Genomic DNA, 11,953 nt, shown 5'->3' on the forward strand with positions numbered 1-11,953 from the left:
ACACGGTATTTAAAACTACGGAAAAAAATGTGATTTCAGGCATAATGAAGATGAAATCCAGTTTCAGCAGGCACACTCCAACATGTAAGTGTGCTTAGGTTGAAATAATTATATTCAGGTGGTAGATTTCTTTTAATGTGACCCGATTGTCTAAATTTTGGATTCACATGTACAAATTTAATTTTTTTTAATACTTTTTACATAACTTGCTGTTCTCTAATAATGAGCTTGATGGCAAAATTAACACTACAGTTGTCTCTCTTTTACACAGTCCTCCTCATCATGCTGTGCACATTTTGACATCATGAGAACAAGGCAACACCTAACAATTAAATAATACCTCTCTACTGTCAGGCTTCTAGAAGAATGTTTTCAAACGGAAGTGGCCACTGAGAGAGAGTTGAAAAGCCACAGACAGCCGTAAAAGTGGAAATGCTTTGGTCACATCGCACACAGCTTCATAGTAAACTACGCCCTGTGGAACTGGATAATATATGCTACACAAATACAGAAAGGTGAGAAGCACCAAAGTGTCATATCAGACCATTCGAAATGTTTACATCAGCGTGGTCCGAGTGTTAATTGACCTTCAAAAGTACCTGTTCCCACAGACGGCATCATCTTGCATGGGCTTCTGCACTGCTTGAATTCAAGGGGTATTCCGGGAATATGAACGTCTGACACAAAAACCCATGATGATATAAATAAATGAATACAACAATACTCAATGTCATTAGTCACAAAATGGAGCTTCAGTAGTTTGATTTTATGATTCACAAAATTTATGGCCTCTCTAAAGTAGGAGGAGTTATCACTAAGATGGCCGCCACTGGAAACTACAAGTTCCATGATCCTTTAGTTCTCAGTAGCTCCTACCTCTTATGCTCTGCTCCCAGCGTTGATGTAACAGACTGTGCTGCTCTGTTACCACAGTAATGATGTGTAACTGCCGTCATGGCACATCACGACAACACTTGCCATACTGGTTGCACTGCAACCAACTGCCTACAGCCAAACGTAGTGGTGATCACATGACCTCCCCAGACAGGTGCAGGACATGTGATGTGGACATGTGACCAGCGGCCATCTTCTGTCCTGTGTCTTCTCCGCAACGGACGGCGCGGAGGAAATTAACGGACTGATTAAAGGGCCAGTAGCATTTTAATTCTTCATTACAGTCTATGTCACCAGCCTTTATCTGCTAAGGGGAGCACAATTACACATTAGCTTATATTTTGAGTACCCATTTGTTTATGAATTATGCTTATTCCTGGAATACCCCTTTCAGTTCATGCTGAGCAGAAATGATGGCCATCAGAAATGTTTGGAAGCACCAAGGAAAGTGCTTTGCATCAGGTTCCCTGGTGTTACTGTGTGTTTCTAGTCAATACTGAACTGTCCCTGGAATAGTCCATTGAAAAGCCTGAGATAGTACAGTAGCAAGTGGCCATGCTGAGTCACCAGGCGTGTCTGGAGGTGACACAACAAGCCGGTCCATTCAGATCCAAGAATGTTTAGGTCTAACCTTTTATAACTAAGACAGTGGATTAGAGTTACAATTAACATGTCTACTTGGAAGGGCATCAGTGTACAGTCATAGCCGAGAGAGGAATTTGCCTCAGATTCATTGAGAAACATTGCTCTAATACACGTTGAGTGTAAATTACTGATCATCACCGAGACCCCCACTAATCAGCAAGTTAGGCTCTGTCCTGTGGATAGGACACAATTTGTTTTGTGGGCAAACCCCTGCTAATAAAGGGGAAGCAAGAGCTACCGAATATAGACAAATGAAGCAATAAGGCAATATTTGTTTTTATCATTTATTTTATTCATTCCCTCAAATGGAAGTTTCAGGTTTCCCTGGTAAAGTCATTCAATACATAGACTGCCCCCCGTTCTGTATTTCAAGCCTGGAGCTGCATCTTTCCACAGCAAAATAAAGAGACTCTGTTCCTCCATGGATAAATAAGATAAAATTATGTCTGCACACTTCAGCTGTACTGTACAGAAAGCTTCCTCCCTCCTACTACAAATGTAATTCAAAGCAAAATAATCTCAGCATCACGTCCAGCTCACTAAAAATCTTTTTACCGTTTCATAAAAAATTGCTTTTTTTTCTTAAATATCAAAAGATGTAACTTCCAGTCTTTTCTTATCTATATGTATGCTGGAGGAAATGTAACAATGTGTTACTGTGAAACATGTTTCAGTTCTAATGACTGGTGTACATGATCCCATTACAGATCTGTACAGCTTCTTGTTGTTGTACAAAGCCGTAATAGGACAGCACAAAGCGTTTATGGGATCCTCATAAGCCTCTGATGCACCATTAGGCTCCATTCAAAGCCAAAAGTGAAACTTACACAGAAGAAGTGCAGAGGAAAGACGTGCATCTCTTCCCCGATTTTGGACCCATTCCTGGGCTTACATTCAAACACTGACCATGTGAATGCAGCTATACGGAGCTATTCTTTACTTCTGGGGATACACATCTTTAGGATACAGTGACGTGAGGAGTCATCATATGGTGGCACATGGAGCCTCCGAGGCCCAAGTCAATATGATAATTTAGATAAATGCAGACGCAATGAGAAAAACAGCGACATAACTATTATTATTAATGACTGAAAAGTGCATGTCAGCCATTATCAATAATTGTGACGTCTGTGATCCTAGACTAACCCGTTCCCATAATGCATTACTTCTAGGACTGTGGTGTAAATGCTATTAACAGAGAACATAGAAGCAGGGCAAAAAAAGAAATGTGTTTACAATGATGAAGACAATGTTCCCTACAGAAAATCATTTCCCAGACACCCGGATACTGAAAACTATCAGAATTTTGGTAGCCTTACATTCACAAGTGAAGGAACCATCTTGGTTTGATAGGAACATGTTTTTTTAGAAAATTAGAGGAGAAAAAAAAACACATATGCAAAAATACCCAAATGCGTTTTAACTGCTTACCAACTTTAAAAATATGTAGGCATTTTACAACCCCAAAACTAGACCAAAAGTGTTACAGTAAATACCAAGGGTATGTCCACATAGGATGTACATGTGTGGAAATATGAGCAGAAAACCTGCAGAGTGTTACAGTAACAGCTAAGTGGATAAGATTTATCACATCCCATCCACACACCAAACATTTTTTTTAAAAAATCCATAGCGTAAATTGATCTGCAGTGTCCTACATCTGCGACATGTCAATTCTATCTGCATATTTTCAGGCATTTTGACTATGAAAAGTTTTCCATGTAGACAAACCCTTTAAGTGCAACTACAAATGTACAATTTGGATAAACTAGCCAATGCTTGAGCCCCTCTCCTTAAGCTGCAATCTGGACACCTATGAAGGTGCATTAGTGGAACTATTAAAAAAAAAAAAGGCATCTGCTTTGAAAGAAAATAGCGCGGACAGATCATCTTTCAGAGGGAAATATATTAACATTAAAGATGACCGAACAACATCAAAATCCAAATCCCCTTTGGAAAAAAAAAAAAAAAACCTCCCTCAAACTTTTAAAAATAAAGTAGTGTTTTAACACCTTTTTTTTTATTCATTTATCTTTTCAGGGGATGGCTATGGTGGAGTTTAAAAGGTAAAACCTAGCTTTAGCAATATATACAGTCTTTTCCTTACTGGTGTCAGGAAAAGGAAAGAACAAAAATTCTAAGAAAAAAAAAACCAAAACAAAAAACATTTGCAGTTGGGACAACAGTGTGTAAAGAAAGATAACCATCCATATAACTCTGGGTTAGGATCCAACACGGGTTGTGGTTGTTCTTTTATCAGAGAAAAAGCTTTTAAGAAGAAACACCTGTCCAATGCTAACAACTAAGAGAATAATCGCCTCCCCTATAGACCAATAGGCTACTCTGGTGTTCAGATCCTCTGCCCTGCTGCGGCCTTGCGCCTCTCTCAGGCGGAAGTGAGTCTGGTAGTCGATGACTGACTTCAGTGCTTCGTGGATTGACACACAAGCGGATTCCATCTGTACGATACCGGGGCAGTGAGCAAGAGAGAAAGAACACAAAGAATACCTTAGTTATAGAAGTCAAATACTTTTCAAACATTACATAATAATAATAATAATAATATCCATCTAATTATCACATGTGAAGTTGTACGCAACTGTAATAGGCAGCACTAAAAAGTACGGGCTCTGTTCACATCTGCATCGTGGCTTTCATTTCATAAACAAAAGTCACAACATGCAGCTACATTTGTTGTACGACAGTTGCACCATAACCCCATTGACTGTGGTACAATGAGATTCCATCTTTGTGCCTGCCAATGTGACAGTGGACCATCTTACTGTAGGTCACTTTTATATAATTATAGAAGTAATTGTACTGTCAAATCAAAACCCTCTTGGTGCCGACTGCCAGATAAAGGCTACTCAGCAATTATTTTACACTGCTGAATTTGCACGTCCCATATTTCACACTGTCATAGAGCAATAATATGTGATCACCGAACCGTGATTGGGTGCCATAGGTGTCAATGGGGACATAAATCCGTCCGGAAAGGGTGCTGCTAGATATCGGTTCCCATTACGTTCATGTGAATGAGCCCTTAGCACAACAACTCTAGAAGCCACTTATGAGCAGTTTTCTGCCATGTTTTCAAGTTACCAAGTTCACAGCTAAGCAATATTAGAAGTGTGAAGAACTGCCCCCAGCTAGCTCTTCATAGAGCTCAAATACATGCAAACAATCTTTGTCCTGTTGGGGAAATGCACTGAAAATCCCATTCAAGTGCTTTACCTGTGTCAGGGCAGTGGCCCGATTCTCGCTGGGGAAGAGTGGTGGGTCTTCGCCAACTTGGAAGTCAAAGTAGACCGTCTTGTGTGTGAAAGTCGAGAACTCGTTACTAAAGCAGAACTTGTACGTTCCATTACGGGAGGCGGTAAAGGTGAAGCTGTCGTATTGTTTCTTCATCTCTTTGTACAGCACAATCCCATCTGGGTCTTCAAGCCGACAATCCACATCATAATGGCCACCGGTGATGACCTGTGGAGAAGAAGGTCAGAGGACACGATTAGAAGCCAGTATATCCTTTGACACCAATGAGAAAAACATCTTTTAAAGGAAACCTACCACTTGAAGTGGCAGGTATAAGAGGGAACTACACTTTTTAAACTTTATGGCCGAAGCTGCTTCGGCGCAGGGAGGTACGCACTCGGCGCTTACCATGCGCATGACCGTGCACGCGGCTACATAGAAAGTGAAGGAGAGCCGTGCGCACGGTCGCGCGTATGGTGCGCCGAGCGCGTACCTCCCTGCGCCGAAGCAGCTTCGGCCATAAAGTTTAAAAAGTGTTTTAAACCGCGATATTGTGGTTTAAAACACTAACAAAAATAAGCTCTGGCACCAGCTCACCCTGAGCTGGTGCTCAGTAGTTCCCTCTTATACCTGCCACTTCAAGTGGTAGGTTTCCTTTAATATAATGCAAATGAGCCTCATGGGCTCCTCTATGTCACAGAAGCCCCTGCTTGCTCTGTCTTCTGATAATTATTCACACCTCCATTCAGTGTTTCTACCCACCTCCACCCTCCCCTCCCAGAGAGTCTGACATGCCGTTTTTTGGCAAATCCAGCAAAGGGCCGCTGGTGCTCATTTGCGTAATTGTAAGAGACATATATTTCTCAAAAACTAAGCTATTAGACACAAAAAGAAAAGGACCCTGCTCCGGGAGGACGCACCAGCATGTGTGCTTGGTTTAGAAGCCCTGCGTCCATGTGGTAGATTCCCTTCAACTATTGCGCCAAAGTTATTTAAGAAGAAATCCATGTTAAGACAGGAGTCCAAAATTTGGTGTACAGAGTGCACTTCAGGTGTTCATTTACCAAACTTATTTTCAGTTAGGGCAATTTATTTTCGGTTAATGTTGCAACCTTTGCCAAGCAACAGATTATAACATCACATTCTACAATACGTAGTAAGGAGCTCATTGTATTAAAATGTGGTGTGTAACACAAGTTTTAGGGATGGTCATAGTTCATTCAGACAATGGGATTATAATAATCACAATGAAAAATAGAGACAGTGCCTATTACACCACCCCATGGCACAGGGCCCAGTATTGGAGGGTAAAAGAGTGGAAATTAAACATCCTCAGCCACAAAGCCAAGAAATCACTAAAAGGAGAAGAAAACACTGAATACATTTGAGCTTTGGGAATGTCTAGCAATATGATTTTACCAGCATAACCTAAGAGTAAAATATGTACTGCCAACTTTTTCTACAGGTAGATGTATGTTGACAAACCGGGATAGTCATTGGAATGTGACAGGACTGTGACCAAGGAGCAGACAATAGGAAGTACATTAGTATTCGCACCCACAGTATACAAGTCCTACTTCTACAGGTGCTTTCAACTGCAATTTACTCTTATGTGCAGGCAGGATGTCATAGAGCAGCAGGAGCAGGTAGTTTTGTGGGAAAGGTTTCTGTAAAATTTGCCATTTATATCTCATACTGACAGGCAGACCCCCTCCCCCATGACTACTATGAATACAGAGGTAGCTGATGGCGCTGCCTCCTTAACTTCTCATAGAAACGCATACAAGTGAAGAAACATCATGTGACACTGAATATCTTTCCTCAAAACTATGCATTGATCTCTTCCTGCTCTATAACATGTTGCCGGTAGATTACACGACCGTACATTTCCACGTGCCAGGTTCCCTTAGATATGAATGGCCTTCTCTACAGACATGTCCATTTTAGTATATGCTTGTATTTCACATGACATAAGGCTGGATCGTGTTTTCTTAAAGTTTTTAATTCCTCTGTTAATCCTCCAAAAAATGTAAAATGTGATTGCTTCAATGCAGCCAAAATGGCAAATTATTATAGCACACCTAACCATTCGACAAACTTTGCTGTGTTTATGGGAGGAGTAACTATTTCTGATCTTCCTATGGCTAGGGTTTTTCCAACAATTTCTCTTCTGTAGACTCCAAGTCAGATTTTCAGTTCTCCCTGAGCTTATGGTTGTATAGCTAGCTGCCCTGACTCTCGCCGCTCCACCCCACTCCTCTCCATAAAGCCTCCATTTTAAATCAAACCTCAGTCAAGTTCTAAAAATGTACCCCCAATTTTTTAGAGGCAATATTTTTTGGGGAGATAGAGGAAGAATTACAGAAAAGGAACAGGAACGCGGGTACTATCCATGGCTAAGCACAATAACAAAACATCAACGGTGGTTTTTATCAATTGTTGAGGGAACAACGAATTGAAAAGGGTATTGAAAATTTACAAGAAAACGTAACGGCAGTCGTCCAAGTCGTCCAGGAACTAAGGCTAAAGAGACAATGGGTGACTTCGAGACAATGACAAAGCACAAAAGTGAATCTAGAGCCCAGTGAAAATCTGAAGTATTTCCATTAGATTTCTCAGATTTTCATCACTTTTATCAGCTTTTCACATAAAAAAAAAAAAAAAAAAAAAAGAAGATACAAATATTAAATTTTCTAATAAAAGCAAATAATACAATGATTGCAGAGAGGATTAGTATACAGAAACCTGTCTGACGGGTCAGGGCTGATAACACACAGGAGCTATAGCCAAATGCCAGTGCACAGCTACAGCACAGAGCAAAAGGCCATCAGGAACATTAACAAATTATGATCATCAAGCTTTAAATTTATATCCTCTTCTGTTTCTTTTCACATCCATAGGGCATCCGATGTTTTTTTAAATTTGCTAAATAAATAAAATGATGAACATTGGTTAGATGGCATTACACCTGGTTCCCATTATCAGGGGAAAAAAAAACTGTTTGCCCATCAGTATTTTTTGCAGACCCAGTATGGGTCAGTACATGGTCCTTGAAAATCATTTACAGCATACAGAGAAAAAGAAAAGGATGTGTGACGTGTCAGTAGTATTGCCAAGCTTACTTATACACCATTCTGAGAAGGATTCCAGCATTCAAAACACTACAAATACATCAACATACGCAAACCATAGAGAACAACCTCTTATCCTCAATATTGTATTCTACTGTCACCTGGTACTTGGACCAGGTTATTTTCCGTACAGCAGTTGCATCTCTTCTTCCTGAACACTTCTGGAGAGGAGCCACATTTATATCACAAAAAAATTTTTTTAGGACCTGGTTGGAGTTACTGGATCCCCTTTAAAGCAACATCATTTATGGCGTATCCCCAGAACAGATACATGCTACTCCTATCTTGTGGCAGCAGGGAATGAGGAGGCTACACATCAAAGGCTACCTCCATTCTACGCTTTTCTTGAAGATTTATTTTCCTTACATCAAAATAAAACATATCGACAGATCACCTGTAACAAATGTTTCTTCTCTGTCATGTCCTGCTTATGGCCTTTCAGGTACAAAGAATGTTATTACTGAAATCATATGGGTTTTAACACAAAATAAATTAGATATTTGAAGATGATACTATGCCATGTAAAGCAATAAATACAGAGGAGGATAGTTTAATTACAGAGGGATTTGTAGAAACAGGAACCCTCGGCTGATAAAAGGCTAATCAACTTATTGTAGATAAATGTTAGGTAAAGGTTGTGCACTTGGGGCAAGGAAACAAAAGTAGAGAAAATATTAAATTGGTGGGCACAAATGACCAGAGCCAGGCATGGTAGAAAAATCAATGTGAATTGGGCTACATTTACCTGGAACTCTAGCGTACACTTGGTTCCCTGAGTGATGTCTTCATAGAAGCACTGCTTGGCGTTATCCGGAAGTTCAAAGGTAATTTCCGAAGCAGTGGTACACCCCAGGGCGAGCAGGAATAGTGACAGCAAGGACCCCATCCTGGAATCCGTCACCAGAGACAGCAGCATCTTCACCTTATTACTGGCCACAACCCACACAGACAATCACCACCTAGAAAGGACCAAGAATACAAAAGAAAATGTGTTTTTGGAAATCCAGTCACTGTTAGTAATGTCGCTGATACATGTTACACATTGATATTAGTGAGTGTCACCTGATGTGCTACAAGCCAGTATACGGGATGCAGTGTTATTTTAGATTGTGTACATGAAGTCACATTAATGTCATGTGCATATATCCCAAGGCTACAGAGACAAATACATTTCTGTGGTGTCCCTGTGGTGAACCTGGGTCAGGTTCACCACAGAGACACCCGACCCAATAGATGTACATGGTTTCCATGCTCGGCCTTGCATAAAATCTTAAAGGGGTTTTCCACAAAAAAGGTAAACCCCTAGAGGACGGGGTGGAAAAAAAAAATAAATGGAAGTATACTGGCCCTGCTCCAGCTCCTGGCCGCTTTGTACAGCTACCCGCTGGGCCAAGGAGTAGCCTCCTCAGACCATGAGACTTCCTTTGTTGCCCCCTATTCCAAGGAGGCCACTCATTGACTGACTCCCCAAAAATGTCCTGCTGGTTGAAAGCCCGAAAACCAGAAGTAACAGATCAACAAGGGAATCAGACTGTAAGCTCTTGTGAGCAGGGCCCTCACTCCTATTGTTCCATATGAATGTTTGTACTCTGCAATGTAATATTAGATTTGTATATGTCCCCTATGATTTGTAAAACATCACGGAACATGATGGTGCTATATAAATAAAGATTATTGTTATTAGGAGTTATGCCTTCTTATTTTTCTTCCCACCTTGCTCCCAGGCCCCAAGGGGTTTTCTAGACTCCTTGAGAACCCTGTTCAGGCGATGGTCACATGCTGCATTTTAAGACACAATTCAAAGGCTCCAACTACGATCACTTACTGAAGTAACATCGTGTTTGCTAAAAACGAGGGAAATGCAAGAGTACCTCAGCATGCGATCACAGACTTTGGATTGCGTCTTAAAGGGGCTGTGTCACAAATGACACCTATCTCTATCCACAATATATAGGAGGGGTGTCTGTATTCTATTTACCACTGTGTATCCAAGCAATTGCCCCACATGGGGCTCTTGCTGTTTTCTGTTTATGTGATTGCTGGGGGCGAAGGTCACAGACAGATCCTTATTCCACTAAAATCAAAACAGATTACAGACTTGGCCAGATGTTCATTGCCATCATTCACACACAGCAGATTTGAAGATAAAATTTAAGAGTTGGTTCCATTCATCTGATGGGGCTTACAGAAACATCCCCATACAGATGTATGGAGCGAATCCAACAGAGCTGCGGCACTTAAATTACAGCTCCATCTTAGTGATGGTTTGTGACTAGGTGCAGTGACAACTCTTCAGGTGACAGATCCCCCTAGTAAAAAAAAAGTGAGCATTAATAAGCACCAAGGAGGAAACTTAAAGATATCAGGATCAGACGTGTCCAAGTGACATGTTATGTACAGCCTGGGCGTGTTCATCACCTTACAGGTCACACATCGGATGATGACAACTGTGATCCGTATATAATGGCAGTTCACACATCACATCAATGTCCACAACATAATCCCTAGGCTTCAGTCAAACATGGCAGTTTTTGATGCTTTTACTTTGAATGCCATTTTAAACTGCATGTCATTTTATGTAACAAACAAGGCAGTGTCTTTCACAATGTAAAAATCGCATCCGTGTGTGAATAGAGGCTGAGGCTGCTGCCTTGGATTTGTGTCAGGGATCTGCAGCAGGTGACCCCCTTGTGTCCATTGCTCTGACATCTCCTGCTTCCCAACCTTATTACATTCACAGGATCCGAATCATTAGACGACTAAAAGTTGGATATTAAAAAGGTTGGATATAAAAGGGGCTGACCCACCCCTGCAATCAGCTGATCAATGGCGGCTGCACCTGGAAAAGGGGTCAGAGACTAATAATAATAATAATAGATAAAATCTGGACGGACATGGAAATAACCTGCCACGGCTGATACCTGCAGACAATAGCGCACCCCATTGCACTGGATGGGAGTGTACCCCGCACATATACAGCACGCCCAGTATCCCCTGCACCTGTCACCGCGGCCTATGGACCCCCCTCCCCAGCTCCCCCCCGGGTGGTGACCCCCGGCCCTCACTTACCCCGGCAGTGTCCCGGATGTAGGTGACGAGCAGCTCCTGTAAGCGTGGCAGATACAGAGGAGGATCGGGGCGAAGGAGCCAGGAGAGCGGAAACCGGTGACCGCTGCCCCGGAAACTATACACACAATGTCTACGTGTGTGTCAGGGAGGGGGCGGGGTCTGTGCGCGGTCTCCATGGAAGGGAGTGTGCGGCCCCGCCCCCGGCGGCCATTGTGCTGCTCCTGTTGTCAGGGATGTGGCTACACTGTGTGATAGGAGGGGGATATGTCGATTATTACAGATCTGCTGCAGGTGTCACCATATACATGGATAATGTTGGAATTTCAGGATTCCCACTTCTGAATGAACTAGCATTAAAGGACACCTACCATTTTCTAATAGTACTTCTAAGCATCACATACCGTGCTCCAGCTCAAGGTGTGCTGGTGCCGGAGCATATCTTCGTTATTTTCATAAAGCGCTGTAATGCTTTTAATTACTTTTTTAATCTTTATATTGGAAGAATCTTCGGCGCACGGTGATACGCGCTCGGCGCACCATGCGCGTGACCGTGCATGCAAGCAATTGAATAGGAAGTACCGGAGAGGCGGTGATGTCACGCACGCACGGTCACGCGCATGGTTTTATTGGAAAAAGCCAGTTTTATTATAAAAACTCTTTGGCAATGTGCACGCTATTCTCTATGGGGGCATGGGGCAGCCAGAAAAAGAGTTCCTGATGACAGGTTCCCTTTAAATGATCTGATGATCATTGCATAAAAACAGTAATAAAACACAACTTGTTATAGAAACTATAACATAACTAAACCTTTTACATGGGGATATTACCAAAACCAACTTTACTGCATAGATCCAGAACCAAGATTCACATTTTGGGTTCATAAAGTATAACTTTTTGTGTGATAGATGATTAAAAGATGTCAATTTGGGCATTGTTTTTTCTTAGTTTTTTTTTAAATTTTT

General features: G+C 41.6%; 1 protein-coding gene across 1 annotated transcript; it reads right to left on the bottom strand.

Moving 5' to 3' along the window:
- Positions 1-1,813: 1,813 nt before the first annotated feature.
- On the bottom strand, positions 1,814-11,186 carry TMED7 (transmembrane p24 trafficking protein 7). Its single transcript, XM_072140908.1, has 4 exons — positions 10,992-11,186; positions 8,668-8,881; positions 4,774-5,019; positions 1,814-3,998 (listed from the first exon to the last, which is right to left on the bottom strand). Exons 2-4 carry the CDS (start codon positions 8,836-8,838, stop codon positions 3,762-3,764), a joined length of 654 nt encoding a protein of 217 aa, XP_071997009.1. The 5' UTR covers positions 8,839-8,881; positions 10,992-11,186; the 3' UTR covers positions 1,814-3,761.
- Positions 11,187-11,953: the final 767 nt, after the last annotated feature.

The sequence above is a fragment of the Engystomops pustulosus genome, chromosome 1 (genome assembly GCF_040894005.1).
Source record: "Engystomops pustulosus chromosome 1, aEngPut4.maternal, whole genome shotgun sequence".
In the NCBI taxonomy this organism is placed as follows: Eukaryota; Metazoa; Chordata; class Amphibia; order Anura; family Leptodactylidae; genus Engystomops; species Engystomops pustulosus.